Raw genomic sequence first — 20,155 nt, 5'->3', positions numbered from 1 at the left:
ATAACCTTTGCTAAACTCTTATAATCCATTAAGAAGTATGAAAATATGAATAATACCTCCAAAATAAAGAACTAAACAAAGTGTGTTGGCATGCTGCTTATGAGCCTTGTTTTAAAGTGTTACTATAGCAACCAGGAATGACTGCTGGTCGCCCACCTCCTCACTGTGAATAAAGGACTATATATGGGGAAAATCCTATATTATTATCTGTAAATAACATCCTGCTTCTTAAAATATTTATACTCCTGTATATTATATTTGAGGATGGCCATGCCATGTCATAAAGGCTGTAGTTCTTCCAGGCTGTGGCCACATTCGCCCAGGCGGTTAGCATTCTTATACTGTGTGAGCATAGATCTGTCTTCAGGGAAGATTTCCACCCATGAAGATAGAATCAGTTCTATATAGGTGCAGAATGGAAACCACACACTTCAAAATCATCATATCTATTATGGAAAATGTGGTTTACTTGTATGTTAATTGGTTCAGTATGAATATGTAAACTGGTGACTATTTTTTCCCAGTACATAAATATAAAAATGTCCCCGATTACTATTAGTCTAGTTCACTGTCAATTCCAATTGGAGTAATATATAAAATATAACTTTTAATATTTATGTTAAAAAGTAGAAAGGACAAACACGCAATGACTTCAGTCTTCTCATAAGACCAGATTAATGTTTCTTCCAACAGCAGTTGTTATTACTGATGTGCCATCACAATTGTATAGGTGACACCCTCAATATATTGATAAAGTGCACTTTTATTGTCTTCCGTGGATGTCCAGATGGACACCCACAGGTGCACATTACAACAGTGTGGCATGATCTCAGAATCCTTTCCATGGAGAAGAAAAACCCTTTTGCAGCATCCACCCAAGTGAAGAACACTCCTCAAGAAGTAGGTGTTTCAATATCTAAGTCTGCCATCAAAAAATACTTCAGGAAAGCAAATACTGAGTGTTGACCACAAGGTGCAAACCATTAATCAGCCTTAAAAATAGAAAGGCTAGATTAGACTTTGCCAAAAAATATCTATAGAACCCAAGCCAGTTCTGGAAAAGCATTCTTTAGACAGTTGAAATTAAGATCAACCTGTACCAGAATAATGGGAAAAAGAAAATATGGAGAAAGGTTGGAATTTCTCAAAATCCCAAGCACACCGCATCCTCTATAAAACATGATGGAGGCAGTGTGGTGGCACATGCATGCATGGCTTCCAGTGGCACTGGGTCACTAGTGGTTATTGATGATGTGAGTGAAGACAGAAGCAGTCTGATGAATACTGAAGTGTAGAGGGCTATACTTTCTGCTCTGATCTAACCAAATGCAGCAAAGTTGATTGGACGGAGCTTCACAGTATAGGTAGACAATAGCCCAAACATACTCCAAAAGCAACGAAAGAGGTTTTTTTTTTTAGGGTAAAGAAGTGGAATATTCTGCAATGGATGAGTCAATCACCAGATCTCAACCCCATCGAGCAGCATTTCTCAAGCTTAAGACAAAACTTAAGGCAGAAAGTTCTCACAAACAAGCAACAACTGAAGTCCGCTGCCGTAAAAGCCTGGCAAAGCATCATAGGTTCGCCCCTAGCTACACCATTCTATGTGTAGGCGAGTGGGAGGAGTTAACCATTTCCACCCAAGTTGGATTACGGGCAAACCTGGTTCTGTGGCATTGTTACATTGCCGACATCCTTTTTATATGGGAGGGTTTCCAGGATGCATTGTCCAATTTCCTTGGGGAATTGAATCACCATTACTATGGCTTAGAATTTATCCCCGCAGTCAGTTCTGTTGGTGTCAACTTTCTAGATTTAACTACTTTTGAGGACCAGAACTGCTTAGTTACCAAGAGCTGCCGTAAGGAAGTTGATTTGAACAGCTTTATACATATAACTAGCTGTCACCTTCCAGCATGGCTCATGAATATCTCCAAGGGCCAATTTTCCATTGTCCACAAAAACTGTACTTGTATGCCAAACATAATTTCAGAAGCAGATATTCTGAAAGACCATCATGGGGTTTTTAGAAGAATTATCCATAAATATTTACCCGTTCTTAAACAAGATAAGACCAAGATAAACTTTGGGCAACCTACAGTAATTATACCCACTAGTAAGGGCAGTTATATTCCCAATAAACATTGCAAGGCCAATTTCCATCATTTACCAAAACGGATGGGGTTTTTACCATGCGGCAACTGTTCTTGCTGCAAACAGAGTCTCATTAGAAGGTTCCTCCAGAAAAGAGTTCACTAACTCAGACAGAACAGAGTGACTTTTGATTAAAGACAACATTACATGCTCCACTGCCGGGGTTATTTACATTATTTAGTGTCTGTGCAAAAACATATGCGTGGGCCGTACCAAACGGATGTTATCCAAGAGACTAAAAGAACATTTAAATAACATTAAGGAAATAAAGGCTATCCACTCTCTTGCCATCTTTTTAGGTTCATAACCAATCCTTTCTCTGTGTACTTTCCATGTGGTTGGGCACTTAGGCTTTATTAGACTTCCTGTGTCATTATCAGCCATGCCCTGAAGAAGAGGAACTGTGATCCCTTGAAACACTTAGGTTTGGCCTCCCCAGGACACCGTAGATAGCAGCTGTAACGTCACATGCTCTCGTGGTTGCTAGGGACACTACCGGCAGTGGTGCCCTGGTTTACTTTACACTATTGGAAGATTCTATCTTCATGCGCATGGACAACGCACAAGATAGGACTGGACAGTCAAAACCTGTGTGCACCGGAACGTGCCGAGTGAGAGCAGCGCCCCGCACTCCTTTGAGGATATTGGGAGTGAATGGATCATTTAAATTAACAGTGCATCCCAGCAAATATATTAACCTTTGCTTCTAGCCTTCTGACTCGTGTGCATGTGGTCATTATATTTACCATTTGGCTACAAGTAGCCAAGTGGTCCATATCCACTGTTGTATTCTATCTGCATCTCTCTGGTATTTTCTAGACCTCTGTGTATTGCTCTCAATCTGCATGTTACTTTGACTATTTCATGACTAATTTTATATATTTATGTTCATATTGCTTAATTCCTAATTGGCCCTTTTCCATTTGTTCTATTAGCGCGGCAGTACCATTCTTTTCAATTTTGGCCATTTTATTTATAGTAAAGTTAATTTGTCAAGTTACTTTTGAGCCCCTGAAATGAGGAGGCTTTGTTGAAAAATGGTTGCAATTCCTAAAGGTTTCCCAGGATATTTTTTTGCAACCCCGTTAATTAAAGCTGAAAGTCTACACTTTAGTTGCATCTCAGTTGTTTCATTTTAAATTAGAAATAGTGGCATTCAGAACCCAAATCACGAAGATTCGGTCGCTGTCCAAATATTTCTGGACCTAACTGTGTGCTTCCTTGAGGCATTTGGAATAGAACATATTTTACCTGTTCTTAAATGTTAAAGTGATCTTGTGATATCTTTTCATGTCTTTTCTGTGGGTTGTTTTATTGTTAATGTTCCCAGCAGATGTCATTGGTACAGCATGACGTTTTTCCCCATTCAGTATAAAAGCATCATGATTAATATGCATAGATGTATGAGAAGTCTGGTGAATATGCACCATTAAATCTATGATATTCCCTTCATGTTTCTTTTAAATGTTTCATGGCCTGTGGCATACTGTTCTTTTATGTATGTTGCAGAATGTGCTCCTGGGCCATACAATACAGCTTCAGACAATGTGTTTGTGCAGAATGGTAATAGTAATAAAAATGATATGGTACAAGTAGTAATTAGCCTAGCCATTAAAAAACCTCTGCTGGAATATGAGGTTATGCCATTCACACGAGGACGCTGAGCCCCTCATAGCAGAACTCTGTCGATAAGATGTAATGAAATGGCTCTTACAATGAAATAAATGTAAGTTTTGTAAGCTAAAGAATTATTGACCACCCTTCAAGTTACCGTCTTGACATACCTCACATCTAATGTTGTCTCCTTGGTGAGATATGGAGGCAAAAGTATTCTAGACCCTAAACCCCTCCAACATTGTAGTTGAAGATGGATAGGACCAGGAGGATATGGACACTTTTCTTTCTTGTCATATTTTAGAAGATGGAATTGTATGTAGTGGGCTAGAGAACTGAGGAGACCAATGGTTTGTTTACTGGCAACCAGATTCCCATGCAGGTTTCTGATTTGATACTTTGCTATGCGACCTATGGATTTCTGTGTAAGCCTCTTTTCGGAGCCTTGCTCATCTTATTCGAACACCCTGCTCAGATAGGTAGATTCTTGATGAAACATCAAAACCAGACATGTTCATTTTTCACGGCTTTCAGATATTTGAGAGGGTTTAGTTTTGGAATAAGATTAAGATTTGATACATATTTGAGAATAATTTATATAGTAAGAAGCGTCAACTAACTCTCATGACTCACCCATACATATGAATGGATGGTTCGGTCAACTGTTCTCTATGGGGAGTGCCGAATTAGCTACTACAAGAAATCACCGGTTATCTCCTGGAAGAACAAAATGTTTTTTGTTTTTTTTATTCAGACTGCTCAATCCTTCTTTCCCTTTACATTATTTATCTGAGTGTCCAAAGACCCCATAAATATTAGATGGTCAACCTACCAAACTGAAATCATCTGTTTAGGTTGAATTTACTCTATCGTGTATAGGACCCTTAAGGCTGGGACAACAGGGCATCAAGTGTTAGCTGATAATTGGTAAAAGGTGTTTGTGCAAATTTAATGATATGACCCTCTTTTAGAAGTATAGCAGATGAACTTTTCTCAATAGTATATTCATTTGCAGCCAGTCTACAATATCTAATATTTGGCATAAAAACAACTATGTAGGCCTAAAGAAAATTTTACTTAAATTTAATCCAAAATGCTTTTTTTTGGTCTCTAATCTTCAGAATCACAGTTTTTGGTAAGTTAATGCCTCCTATAGTAACAGCCTCATTATATATACAATAAAGATGATCGCTGATTACTGTGTTATGGTGGTCTTTACAAAAACCAATAACTTGTCTGGTATTTCCAGCAGAAGGATTTAATAGACCTGCTCCCCTTAATCCTCACAGCTTGTTTTCCAGATTTTTTATGAATCTGCCAAATCGGAAGTCATACTCTTGTTCCATCCTTATTAACATTGCTTCATAAAACAACATGAAAGTCAGCAAATCCTTCGGTAATGCCTATCATTTTTAGAGCTTACATTCTGACAGGCGAGGATTTCTCTTCAGGAAAATGCCTACCACTGAAATCTATCAAATCGCAAAGTTCTTTAAGAAAAAAATATAAGGGTGCTGTACTGTTCTTTATTTAGCTTGCTCTATAGTCATGTTTGATGTTAATCTTTCATGCACCAAGATTTGGAAGATCGGCACACTGTCAGCCCAGTTCTGCACTGAGGGAACTGAAATGATCAGTTTCATGTGGCTAAAACACCTTGAACACATTGCTTGGGTCAAGTATTCTGTTCCGGAATACAGAAGCCATCGTGTGTCCACTGAGGATGTCATGGGGAGGAGAAATACAGTTATACATCAGACTGTGTACAAATTCTTGGCGTTTCTATGCATTGTATAGTGAATTAGAGGATTATTTTAAGGGCAAATATTAATTAAATAAAGTACTTTAGACATAATAAGATAAAAATAGGATTCTATAAATAAAAATAATTTATTTCTGTTTCTGTCCATGCTTCTCTAAGCAATAAGAAAAAAGGGTAACTTAATCTAAGAAATAACTATTCAACATTACCAGTTATGTTAGGCAGTATGAAATATTAAGGTACGATATAGGATAATGCGCCTATTGAATTTATCAACATGGGTACCTCTAAATAAGTGTACACATTTTACTTAAAGTGGCCCTCCAGCCTGGGATTAAAAAGTCACTCTACCTGGTGCTCTACTTTACCTCCCTCTGCCGCCTCTGCTCAGATCAACATTGCGCTTGATTGAAAGATGACCACTGGCAGGAGGAGTGCAGGTGCTACCTCTAAACCACATCTTTCCAATGCTGTTTGATATGAAGGGAAAGGGGAAGTGGTGTTTAGACTTACCACTCCAGTCCCCATGTGATACCAGGGCTGTGGAGTCGGTGTCCATTTTGGCGGAGTCGGTATAAAATGGACGGACTCCAACTCCTAAAATATATAATACATTGGGTACAGCAGTTCAATGCTGGATGTGATGTAAATTTTTTCATAAGAATTTGGGAAAGTTATGAAAGGTCCTATAATTGTCTGTTCTGTTCCTGATCTAAGGATCTATGCTATTAGATGAGATGAATCTGTGCTGCACTTTATGTACACGCTCAGTAGTGAGGCAGGGCTGTGGCGTCGGAGTCAGGGAAATTGAGGAGTCGGAGGTTTGTCTTACCGACTTCCACAGCCCTGATTGTGATGGTTATCTTTGAATCATGGGGGCTGGGGTGTGAATGGTGATCTGAGTAGAGAAGGCAAATGGATGGCACCAGGTAGGGCTAACCATAAATGAGAAATGTATAGTGGTCACTTTTTGGCCCCAGGATGTAGAATCACTGTAGGCTATAATGTTATGAATACAAATGGCTGTATAGGCATTTAAAACAATTAGTTAAAGTGCATAACAGGATATTTCTGTTGAACAAAGTAAGGTGATGATGTGATGACCAGCCAACTAATGATTCATTCTTTTCTAATCTGTATTTGTCCTCCAGATCATCTAAAATACTTTGAGTGATTTTTCAATGTAACTCTGTTCATGCATTATTAGGAATCAGGACAGGAAACTCCATCCTCTACTCGAGCATCTAGTGTGAACGGGACAGATGATGAAAAAGCTTACCATGGTCCCCCTCCTGACGCAGAGCTGAAAACTGAAAATGATCGACTAAAAACTGCCCTAGCACAAAGGTAAAATACATTTGATAGTTGTGTATTCCATTTTAATATTTTTTTTTTTATGAACGCATTAAAAGATTTTTCTGGGCCGATTTTTAATTTTTTTTCTCGTGGGGCTAAGAACTGACTGACAGACAGGTAGTTGCAAAAAACCTGCCTGTTCTGCCCGGCGACAGCTCAGAGCAGTCACGGGCCACTTCTGCGGTAATTCTGTTGCTTCATTTAACCTCCTGTCAGCAGAGCAGCTCTTCTTCTTTTGAGTTCTCTATCGACGGGGTGTGGCTGCTAACGTCATGCTGATTGACCGATGACTCCCTGCAGTTAGGCAGCGGGGAGCTGGCTTTCAATCAGCAAGACATCAGCAGTAACATCCTGTCAACAGAAGAGAAGCAGCTGCATTCTTGACAAGATGTCATTGGAATTCACAAAATCGCCAGCAGGAGGGGTCCGTGACTACCTGCCTGTAAGTTCTTGGGTCCATAAGAAAAAAAAAATAGTCCTGGATAACCCCTTTAATAATTTGAACTGTCCTCCATTGTCGTAAACTTGTCTTTTACTGTCCATGACTTTTTCTGGGTAAGGCTGAGTTCACACGATACGTTTTTCATGCGTTTCCGCGGCGTTTTTGCAGTTGCGTAAACGCCGCGGAAACGCATGAAAAACACACGGTAGAAGGGCAGCAATGTTCCCCAATGGAAATCCGCATGTGCTGTGCCCATGATGCGGATTTTTCCGCAGCGTAAACGCTGCGGTCAAAAATCCGCAGCATGTCAATTAATTTTGCGGAAACGCTGCTCTTTTGCCGCCATTGACTTGCATTAGACCGCATGGAATCCGCATCACTGTATATGTTGATGCGCTTTTCATGCGGTCTAATGTGCGGATGGTACCCGGGTGTGGATGAGAGGACTCTCATCCAGACCCAGGTACCAAAAGAATAAAATAAAAAAATATATATATTCTCACCTTCTGACGGCCCGCGCTGCGTCCTGCCGGCTTCCCGGGCACTTCGCGTTTGAATGAAGAAGGACCTTCGCTGACGTCAGAGTCATGTGACGGGTCACGTGACGCTGACGTCGGAAGGTCCTAAAGTCTTCACTGCCGGCAGCCGGGACCGATGAAGCAGGACACCGGGGGCCATCAGAGGGTAAAGTATAGATTTATTTTTTATTTTTTGACATCACACACTATATAAATCCATGCCGGTTGCATGGATTTATATAGTGTGAAGTTGACAAGCACTTTCCAAGTGATGCTAAAATCGCTTGGGAAGCGCTTGTCAACCCGCATGCGGAAATGAAAGTGAAGACCGCTTCATTTCCGCATGTCCCTGGCAGGAAACCGCATGTACAATCCGCATGCGTTTTTTCCTGCCAGAGAGATGCAGAAACGCTCAGGAAAAAATCCTGAGCATTTCTGCATCGTGTGCACATACCCTAATTGTTATTTTCCATGGCATCTGTTATGTAACATGTTGTAACTGCATTATTCTCATCTTTACAAATCCTCAAAATGATTCTATTATAATGGCCATTTATTAGGTCTTGTTTTCATAGTGTCATTGCTTATGTGAATTAGTTATAGTAGTGAACTGCAGTCATTAATGAGTATTGTGGTCAACAGACATTTGGAAAAATCTTAAATAAATCATGATGAAGCATTTTCTTTTTATTTCTCATTAAATAAATAATTTAATTCAATTTATCTGAGGGCAAAGTCTTCGTTTGATGCTTCCCAAATCGCTATAACTTGTAAACTTTCTTTCTACATGGCCATGTATTAGTCACCTTGTTGTGCTAATACAGTAGTTCTAATTCAAGTGCCCATTGTCTTTGCTGCCAGAGTTTTTCCCCATCCAACTGTGATAACCACATGTAAGTTTCCAAAAAGCGGCACTATAACTGTTAGTGCAATAGTGCTGGCAACGTATCAGTGTCCATAAAGATGACAACCATAGTAGTGCCCTTTAAAAGTGTCAGCTTTATTGAATATTAACTTTCAAAATGCATTCTTCCTTAGCTCGAACGCTTATTGATAGTGCCAGGCAATCCAGCAATGGTAAAACTATTTACAATAAAAATAATTCCATGTGCTCTTTGTAGTGACTCATTGCTCTTGGAAATAAATGGGGGTCTACGGTGGAACAATCCTTTTATTATATTTGCTAGTGTGCTCCATCCCTCCTCTCCAAAGAGACTCCTAGCACCCAGGACACATGCTGTGCCCCTACATTTGACCAAGTTTTTGAGTGTTTAATTACCAATTATAGTTGATTTTGTTTCCAACAGATGAAATATCCATTGTATTTTTTGCTTTTCATAAGCCTTTGGTTATAAATAGCTCTGCATTATTTTTAGCCTTTAGCTAGTGTCACTTTATTCTTAGAGGGACATGGTCACCATTTATCCAGAAGGCAAAATGCATTATGTTTTATCCCGCGGGCTGTAGAGTGAGCAGCATTTCCTTGAAAAGTCGCAGTAAATTAAGGTGACATTGCTCACGGCTCACAGATGAGGAATAACAAAAAAGCCGTAAGGAATCGTTTATTCTCGGCAATGAACAAACCATTGTCTTTGGCACTTTTGAATCTCGGTATTGCATTTGCTCTAGGAATCTGACATTATTCTACTGAAGAAATCTTTATTAAATTGTTGACATTTGCAACAGAAAACATTATCGCCCCATAGTTACAGAAATATCCTGCTCCGAGGTCCAGACGGAAAAAGCCAGAGCATGGATTTGAATTGCATTATTTTTTTTCTGTACTCTGTTCACACCGTGTTGTGAATATTTGATACCATGATCCTCTATTTCATGAAAACCAGCTGAGATCTGCCTTGTTTTATATTCACAGGAAATCTAAGGACTCAAATGTATTTCCCATATTTATTCAAATGCATTGAACAGATTCTGTATACGGAGCATGTAAAAATGTATTGTCCCTTGAATTGTCATTTTTACATTCACAACATAAGATGCTACATGTTATGCATAATCTGAAACATAATGAGAATCTATCCGCTCTGGGAGGCATGATCTTTTAGACTAGTGTAACAGGCAAAAGACTGTTCAGCATCTTTTTGTCATTTTGACCTACAGGTCAACTATAAGACAAATTGTAATATGTCATGAAAATCGCCCAGTCGCTCTAAATGTACAGTGGGAAAAAAAAAGTATTTAGTCATCCACCAATTGTGCAAGTTCTCCCACTTAATAAGATGAGAGAGGCCTGTAATTGACATCATAGATAGACCTCAACTATGAGAGACAAAATGAGAAAACAAATCCTGAAAATCACATTGTCTGATTTGGAAAGAAATTTTTTTTAAATTTTGTTGGAAAATAAGTATTTGGTCAATTACAAACAAGCAAGATTTTCAGGATGTCCCCCTGACAGCACCATGGAGGACGTCCTTCTTATCCTTACAGGGACAGGAAACACAGAGGTTAAAAGCCCTCCCCTCCCTCCACCCCTCATCCGGGTCCTGTGTTCTACCAGGAAGTAGACAGATTGCATCTTATGGTATGGATGCTGAAAGGCAGATCTTGAAGTCCAAGGGACTTTCTGATCAGGTGATGACAACCCTACAGGCCAGTCGTAAACCGGTGACCTCGGCCATATATAGTAAAATTTGGTAAAAATTCTGCTCAGAATGGGGAGATTCAGCTATCGATATTTCTAACCCAAATATCCCTAAGATTTTGGATTTTTTGCAGGCCGGGTTTAACAGGGGTTTAAAACCAAGTACTCTAAGAGTCCAGGTCTCTACCCTGAGCGTATTCTTTGATACGCAATTGGCAGCAAATCGTAGCTAGGTTTTCCAAGGCGGTTCAGAGATTGAGACCATGGGTTAAGAGATCTGTTGCCCCCTGGGACCTCAATCTTGTACTTAATGCTCTTTGTAAACATCCATACGAGCCGTCCAAGGACTTGACTATAGGCAGACTCGCCTTTAAGACCGCTTTCCTGGTAGCAATTACAACTACTAAAACGGTGGGGGAAATACAGGCCTTATCCTCAAAGGACCCATACTTACAGATTTATGAGGATAAAATAGTTCTTAGATTTGATCCATCCTTTTTCCCCAAGGTTGCTTCTACCCATAATATAAATCAGGAAGTGGTACTTCCGTCCTTCTGCCAAAATCCTAAAAATCAAAAGGAAGTCTTCTTCCATTCCCTGGATGTTAGACAAGCAGTCATCACTTATTTAGGGGCCACCCAGGGTTGGAGAAAGGATCACAACTTGTTTGTCCAATTTGGGGGTAGAAATAGAGGTAAAAAAGCGTCAAAAAAGACAATTGCCAGGTGGATTAAGTCTACAATAGGTCTAGCCTATGTGGCAGAAGGAAAGTCTACTCCTGTTCAATTGAGGGCTCATTCGACTCGGTCAATGGCCACTTCTTGGGCAGAGAGAGGGGGGGGCCTCGGTGGAGCAGATTTGTATGGCTGCAACTTGTCTAACCTAAGTACATTTTCTAGACATTACAAGCTAGATGTGGTAGCCAGTCAGAGAATGGCGTTTGGTAGGAAAGTTCTTCATGCGGTGGTCCCACCCTAAAATCGATACTTTGGTATTCTCCACTATTCTCTGCTGTCAGGGGGACGTCCTGGAAAATGGTAATTAGTCTTACCGGTAATTGTATTTCCAGGAGTCCATCCTGACAGCACAGTTAGTTCCCTCCCTTTCATGTTATATACAGTGTGAAGTAACATTGTTATATAGAATTGTAATAAAAAATTTTGTTTGTTGCAAACATCCTGGTGTGGTACTTAGAAATAACACTGGGGGGTGGAGGGAGGGGGGGCGGCTTTTAACCTGTGTGTTTCCTGTCCCTGTAAGGATAAGAAGGATGCCCTCGAACTGTAAAAAACCACACATATCACACCGTATCCTGTCTCTACCTAAATCTCTTGGAGAAATGGGGGTATCGGATATCAAGTTATACTACAGAGCGGCGCAGCTCTCTAGAATAGTGGATGTATTTAGGCGATCAGAAGACAAGCAATGGTTAAAGGTGGAGGAGTTCCTTGCACCCCACAGCCTCAGATCAATTTTCCTAATACACTCCCAATTGAAGCAGAAATTACCCCTTACAAATCCCTACACTAAAGCCACTTTGAAAATCTGGCAGGGAGCGATACAATCACTGGCACCAACCCTTTCCCTGCTGGTTACCCTCTCTGACCTCCTAGCACATGTAGTAAATATTCCTGGCACGAGACTGCAAGCGGATAATAAATTCTCTGCCTACTCTATTGACCAACTTTTACGAGATGGAGCACTCCTCTCCCTGGCGGAACTTCGAAAATTGCCTGGCCTCTCAACAATGCGTTTTTTACAATACAATTCCATCAGGGATATTCTCCGTCTGCTCCTAAAAATCTCAGATCTCTCCAGAGGTCTGACTGCATTTGAGACTCTCTGTGCAGCATCCACGAGACCTAAAAAAAAATCATCTCTACAATTTACCGGACCATATTAACCACAGACACTTGCCTCAAGAGAGCATATATCATGCGATGGGAAAAAGATCTGGAATATAACTTCACACCAGCACAAATCCAACACATCTACACTGCGTTCCAAATTATTATGCAAATAATATTTTCTCAGATTTTCCCAAATCACCTATATGAATTGCAGTCATTGTAATTTTCCAGTCAAATAACTATTAGAGTACAATTGAAAGGTTTTTGTACAAACTGCCTATGATAACAGTATATTTTTAAAAAAATAAAAAACTCAAACTGCACTCAAAATGCATGTTCCAAATTATTATGCACAGCAGAGTTTTCAACCTTTTAGTTTTAATAAAGAACAAAAAAATGGTCTTTTTTGAAATTATAAGCATTAGCAGGTTATTACAAACTGAAATCAAACAGTTTTCAACTCAAAACTTTATTCTAGGTGATGTTACATTTGCACATAGGACCCCTTGTTCGAAAGGAGCTTCTGAACTCTCTCGTCCATTGAATTTGTCAGGTTTTGGATGGTTTCTGCTTCAATTGTTTTGCATGAGGACAGAATACACTCCCAGAGCTGTTGCTTAGATGTGAACTGCCTCCCGCCATCATAGACACTCCTTTTGATGATGCTCCAGAGGTTCTCAATGGGGTTGAGGTCAGGGGAGCATGGGTGCCACACCATAAGTTTGTCCCCTTTTATGCCCATAGCAGCCAGAGATGCAAATGTGTTATGTGCAGCATAATAATTTGGAACACAGTGTATAACTACTCACATGGCCCGACCCAGTGCGTGAGAGCAGAAGAAAACTCGTTTAAGATCGTAACGAGATGGTACATCACACCTACTCAGGCTCGGACGTGGGACACTAGCCACTCGTCTGTTTGCTGGAGGTGTGGAGCAACCACTGCCGATTATTTTCATTTATGGTGGCTATGCCCAGTCTTAACTCCATACTGGAAGCAGGTAGAGGCCCTCATTCACAAAGTCTTACGTAGAGACCTTATCTTAATCCCAGAAATGGCCCTACTGCACTTAACGACCTGGCCTGGCTACAAGAAGGAGTCGTTACTAGCTCAACATATCTTAAGCGCAGCGAAGCTGCTTGTTCCATTGTATTGGAAATCTCCCACTCTTCCCACACAAATACAACTGAGGGAGAGAATTCATTCATTATATCATGTAGCCGAACTAGCAGCTTTAGTGAACCATTCAAAGACTACCCTCATAAATACTTGGCGACCCTGGCTAGACTATCTTTCCACTAAACCGACAGAGCATTCATAAGAAGTATTAATCCAACCCTGGGGAACCTTCAGACTAAAGGTGCCTCCCATTCTCCCCCCCCCACCTTCCCCTTTCTAGTTTCTAATCTTTGATCTCTACTTTCTCCCCCTTCTTCTTCTTCTGCTTTCCTTTACTCTCTCTTTTTCATACTGTTTTAAATGTTTTGCATTCATTTTAAAGATGAACAGACTTACCGTGGTGCTATGAGAAGGGCATGCTTCCATGGAGCTTCTATACTAAAAGAACTGTACTATCTTTCTGTCGGCCGCGCAGACTGTGCATACACAACACACCTGAACCAACATCCCACGATTTAGTTAACCCTCTCATAAAAATCTCTGTACCGATTGACGCATCTATTTGTGCTACAGTAGACACCACTTTTGTATTCAAACAGCTTGTCATGATTTTGTATTCATCTTGTTTGATTCTTTATACGTTAATAAAAAGAATTTTGAAAACAAGAAGAAAAAAAAGGACTTCCTCCATGGTGCTGTCAGGATGGACTCCTGGAAATACAATTACCGGTAAGACTAATTGCCGTTTTCTGGCTCACTGACCTGTAACTTCTTATTTAAGAGGCTCCTCTGTCCTCCACTCATTACCTGTAGTACTGGTACCTGTTTGAACTTATCAGTATAAAAGACACGTGTCCACAACCTCAAACAGTCACACTCCAAACTCCACTATGGTGAAGACCAAAGAGCTGTCGAAGGACACCGGAAACAAATTGTAGCCTTGCACAAGGCTGGGAAGACTGAATCTGCAATAGACAAGCAGCTTGGTGTGAAGAAATAAACTGTGGGAGCAATAATTAGAAAGTTGAAGACTTACAACACCACTGATAATATCCCTCGATCTGGGGCTCCACACAAGACCTCACCCCATGGGGTCAAAATGATCTCAAGAACAGTGAGCAAAAATCCCAGAACCACACGGAGGGGACCTAGTGAATGACCTGCAGAGAGCTATGGCCAACGTTACACAGGCTACCATCAGTAACACACTATGCTGCCAGGGACTCAGATCCTGCAGTGCCAGACGTGTCCCCCTGCTTAAGCCATTACATGTCCGGGCCCGTCAAAAGTTTGCTAGAGAGCATTTTGATGATCCAGAAGAGTATTGGGAGAATGTCATATGTTCAGATGAAACCAAAGTAGAACTGTTTGGTAGAAAAACAACTCGTCGTGTTTGGAGGAGAAAGAATGCTGAGTTGCATCCAAAGAACACCATACCTACTGTGAAGCATGGGGGTGGCAACATCATGCGTTGGGGCTGTTTCTCTGCCAAGGAACCAGGGCGACTGATCCGCGTACATGAAAGAATGAATAGGGCCATGTATCGTGAGATTTTGAGTGCAAACCTCCTTCCATCAGCAAGGGCATTGAAGATGAAACGTGGCTGGGTCATTCAGCATGACAATGATCCCAAGCACTCCACCAGGGCAACGAAGGAGTGGCTTCGTAAGAAGCATTTCAGGGTCCTGGAGTGGCCTAACCAGTCTCCAGATCTAAACCCTATAGAAAACCTTTGAAGGAAGTTGTGTTTCCCAGCGACAGCCCCAAAACATCACTGCTCTAGAGGAGATCTGCATGGAGGAATGGGCCAACATACCAGTAACAGTGTGTGCCAACCTTGTGAAGACTTACAGAAAACGTTTGACCTCTGTCATTGCCAACAAAGGATATATAGCAAAGTATTGAGATGAACTTTTGTAATTGACCAAATACTTATTTTCCACCAAAATTTGAAAAAAATTTCTTTACAAAACAGACAATGTGATTTTCAGGGTTTGTTTTCTCATTTTGTCTCTCATAGTTGAGGTCTACCTATGATGTCAATTACAGGCTTCTCTCATCTTTTTAAGTGGGAGAACTTGCACAATTGGTAGCTGACTAAATACTTTTTTCCCCCACTATAACTCTGATGCAACTGTAAAGGGTTTCTTCCCCACACTCACATATTGCAATAGGCTAAAATTGGGCTATCTGAACCCCACATCTAGTTCAGACATACAGACCTCACTTCTTGCTGCCACAACTTGCTGTTTTGTTGCGATGCCTCCGCTGGTTAACTCCTTGGTACACATACAGTACAGACCAAAAGTTTGGACACACCTTCTCATTTAAAGATTTTTCTGTATTTTCATGACTATGAAAATTGTACATTCACACTGAAGGCATCAAAACTATGAATTAACACATGTGGAATTATATACTTAACAAAAAAGTGTGAAACTACTGAAATATGTCTTATATTCTAGGTTCTTCATAGTAGCCTCCTTTTCCTTTGATGACTGCTTTGCACACTCTTGGCATTCTCTTGATGAGCTTCAAGAGGTAGTCACCGGAAATGGTCTTCCAACAATCTTGAAGGAGTTCCCAGATATGCTTAGCACTTGTTGGCCCTTTTGCCTTCACTCTGTGGTCCAGCTCACCCCAAACCATCTTGATTGGGTTCAGTTCTGGTGACTGTGGAGGCCAGGTCATCTGGCGTAGCAACCCAGCACTCTCCTTCTTGGTCAAATAGCCCTTACACAGCCTGGAGGTGTGTTTGGGATCATTGTCCTGTTGAAAAATAAATGATGGTCCAACTAAACGCAAACCGGATGGAATAGCATGCCGCTGCAAGATGCTGTGGTAGCCATGCTGGTTCAGTATGCCTTCAATTTTGAATAAATTCCCAACAGTGTCATCAGCAATGCACCCCCACCATCACACCTCCTCCTCCATGCCTCACGGTGGGAACCAGGCATGTAGAGTCCATCCGTTCACCTTTTCTGCGTCGCACAAAGACACGGTGGTTGGAACCAAAGATCTCAAATTTTGACTCATCAGACCAAAGCACAGATTTCCACTGGTCTAATGTCCTTTCCTTGTGTTTTTTAGCCCAAGCAAGTCTCTTCTGCTTGTTGCCAGTCCTTAGCAGTGGTTTCCTAGTAGCTATTTTACCATGAAGGCCTGCTGCACAAAGTCTCCTCTTAAAAGTTATTGAAGAGATGTGTCTGCTGCTAGAACTCTGTGTGGCATTGACCTGGTCTCTAATCTGAGCTGCTGTTAATCTGCGATTTCTGAGGCTGGTGACTCGGATAAACTTATCCTCAGAAGCAGAGGTGACTCTTGGTCTTCCTTTCCTGGGGCGGTCCTCATGTGAGCCAGTTTCTTTGTAGCGCTTGATGGTTTTTGCAAGTGCACTTGAGGACACATTCAAAGTTTGCCCAATTTTTCGGACTGACTGACCTTCATTTCTTAAAGTAATGATGTCCACTCATTTTTCTTTACTTAGCTGCTTTTTTCTTGCCATAATACAAATTCTAACAGTCTATTCAGTAGGACTATCAGCTGTGTATCCACCAGACTTCTGCACAACACAACTGATGGTCCCAACCCCATTTATAAGGCAAGAAATCCCACTTATTAAACCTGACAGGGCACACCTGTGAAGTGAAAACCATTTCCGGTGACTACCACTTGAAGCTCATCAAGAGAATGCCAAGAGTGTGCAAAGCAGTCATCAAAGCAAAAGGTGGCTACTTTGAAGAACCTAGAATATAAGACATGTTTTCAGTTGTTTCACACTTTTTGTTAAGTATATAATTACACATGTGTTAATTCATAGTTTTGATGCCTTCAGTGTGAATGTACAATTTTCATAGTCATGAAAATACAGAAAAATCTTTAAATGAGAAGGTATGTCCAAACTTTTGGTCTGTACTGTACACCCAGCTCTCTAGTACCAAATGGGTACAAATCTAACACTCTGGCATTCATAGGATAACACAAAGCCTGGTTACTTCATCTCTTCTAGGTTGTGGGTACATTTAGGGCAGCTAGAAACAAGCGTATTAAATTTTAGATTTAATAGACAAAAGGTACAGTGGTTACAAAATACAAGAAAAATATTAAAAAAAGGAAATGCACAGAAGGCAAAACATTACAAAACAAAATGGATAAATCAAAGAGACCTCTTATTAATTAATTGGATTGGTGAAAGATTCTGTGGAGGAGAACGGCTTAAATTCGGACCGATCTACAATCTTTGTATCTCCTGGGTTTGACCGTGGGTGTCTTTGGGTGAGAATTTTAATGGGTCTCAACCAGATCCCTCACTCTTTCTTTTGGTCATATGAGCTGAGGATGGCTAATTACATGCAAGGGAAAACCGTTGCAGGACATAATTCGAATTTGTCATATTTTCCCGTAGGAACCTCCCAGTAGAATATGATCACAATGTTTGCAAGGACATTTTTACCATCCTAGACACACCAAACATGAGTATGACAGCCATAATTCATGCTAATATTTCATTTCTGTGGTTTGCTGGAGCCAAACATCCTGGTGCTTAAAACCACACAAGCGTTCATGATCCCTGATATAACAGTAAGTTGTTTATAAATGGGATTATTACACAGATGGCAGTGAAATATTGTATATTCATTGTGCCGATCAGGTGTACTTAGTGTCTGAGGACTTGCGAACTCAAATTGTTGAAAAATATCAACAATCTCAAGGTTACAAGTTCATCTCCAGAGATCTTGATGTTCCTTTGTTCACGGTGCGCAACATAATCAAGATGTTTACAACCCATGGCACTGTAGCTAATCTCCCTGGATATGGACGGCAGAGAAAAATTGATGAAGATTGCAATGCAGGATAGTCCGGATGGTGGATAAGCTGCTCCAAGCAAGTTCAAATTCAAGTTGTCCTGCAACCTCAGGGTGCATCAGTGTCAGCACAAACTATCCGTCGACATTTGAATGAAATTAAATGCTATGGCAGGAGACCCAGGAGGAGCCCAATGCTGACACAGAGACCAAAGAAAAGGCTAAACTGCAGTTTTCCAAAATGTACGTGAGTAAGCCAAAATTCTTCTGGGAAAGCATCAGATGAGACCAAGATGGAGCTTTTTGGTAAAGCACATCATTCTACTGTTGACCAAAAACGGAATGAGGCCCACAAAGAAAAGAACACAGTACCTACAGCCAAATATGGTGGAGTTAGGTTAAAAGATGTTTTGGGGTTGTTTTTCTGCCTCTGGCACTGGGTGCCTTAGTTGTGTGGAAGTATCATGAAATGTGAAGATTACCAAAGGATTTTGGGTCACAATGTAGTGCCCAGTGTCAAAAAGCTGGGTTTGCGCTCTAGGCCATAGGTCTTACAGCTGGACAATGACCCCAAACATACTTCAAGAAGCACAGAGAAATGGATGGAAACAAAGCGCTGCAGAGTTCTGAAGTGGCCAGCAATGAGCCCAGATCTAAATTCCATTGAACACCTGTGGAGTGATCTTAAAATTGCTGTTGGGAGTAGGCACCCTTCAAATATGAGACCTGGAGCAGTTTGCAAAAGAAAAGTGGTCCAAAATTCCAGTTGAGAGATTAAAGTAGCTTGTTGATGGATATAGGAAGTGATTGAATGCAGTTATTTATTCCAAAAGGTGTGTAACCAAATATTAAGATGATGAGGCCAACAAGGTTTTTGTGTGAAATTGTCCAATTTGCCTTTTTTCTCTGTTTTTTTGTGTTGTTCCAATACACATAAAGGAAATAAACATGTTTAAGGGATGACCATGACATTGTTTTATGTTGGCACTGAGGATAACATGCTTTAGTTCAAAGAAATAGAGGAAATTGCGATGCCAAGAGATATTAAGCCAACAATGTTATGCTGATGTGAGGGCTCTTGTTTTTGTTTTTTCTTTAGTTTCTTGTAGTCAGTACATTGAGGAGGGGGCCTGCCTGAGCTATGCACCTTTATCTACTCAGTTTTCCACAGGCAGATTTTAACTACACCCAAGCCAAGTTCCTGTTCTGTCCCTGTCTAAAGCAGTAAGAAAAAAATGCAAAAATATTGCCACAAACATTTATTGTGGCATTTTTCACTGCATCTTAGAAGCATTTTTGGTGAATAAGTCTACATTTCCACAATGAGTTTTTGATAAGTTTTTGACACTGCGTATTTTGGAAAAAATGCAAGTAACCCATTTTGCTTAAGAGTTGTCCACTACTATTCAAAATAGCCCAATATATTTTTATGATGAAAAGAAGCTTCTTTCTAATTACCCCCCACTGCTGTTTCTGCCTGTGAGCGGCGCTATCGCGGGCCGCTCACAGGCAGCACGTGACCCCCTGCTGACGACACATCAAGTGAGGCGTGACTCAGCGCTGGGGTCCCCGTGGTGGCTCCTGAGTTGTGGGCGAGGTTACCGCCGCATCACACCCAGCATGAATATTCACCCCCTCTCCACGCCCTTTCCGCTTAATTTCTGCATCGTGGGCCCATAGCCTAATAAAAACAAGTCACCAATTCTGCATTTATCACCCACTCCTGATTTTGTCTCCCACTCCTGAGAAAAAATACTGACCAATAGTGCGGCCGTGGCCTTAGTCTAATGAATGTCTGGATCCACCCAGTTGACATTTCACCAATAAGTAGCAAACAACCTGGAAATTTTTATTTTCTAAGGTATATAAATGTAATTGTGATTCAAGAAATGTAAGTTTACAAAGGTCCCATGTCATGTGTCTTGTTGAGATG

General features: G+C 40.7%; 1 protein-coding gene across 1 annotated transcript in view; it reads left to right on the top strand.

Moving 5' to 3' along the window:
* Window positions 1-20,155, top strand: part of HOMER2 (homer scaffold protein 2) — a 231,560-nt gene that overhangs the window by 171,865 nt on the left and 39,540 nt on the right. Inside the window, exon 5 of the mRNA XM_073653114.1 lies at window positions 6,738-6,877. Coding sequence (XP_073509215.1) covers window positions 6,738-6,877 — 140 coding nt within the window. The remainder of the gene's footprint in view (window positions 1-6,737; window positions 6,878-20,155) is intronic.

The sequence above is a fragment of the Phyllobates terribilis genome, unplaced genomic scaffold, assembly GCF_046119375.1.
Source record: "Phyllobates terribilis strain yellow unplaced genomic scaffold, ASM4611937v1 Scaffold_11__3_contigs__length_659146591, whole genome shotgun sequence".
Classification (NCBI taxonomy): Eukaryota; Metazoa; Chordata; class Amphibia; order Anura; family Dendrobatidae; genus Phyllobates; species Phyllobates terribilis.
This window is presented reverse-complemented; position numbering and strand designations above follow the sequence as displayed.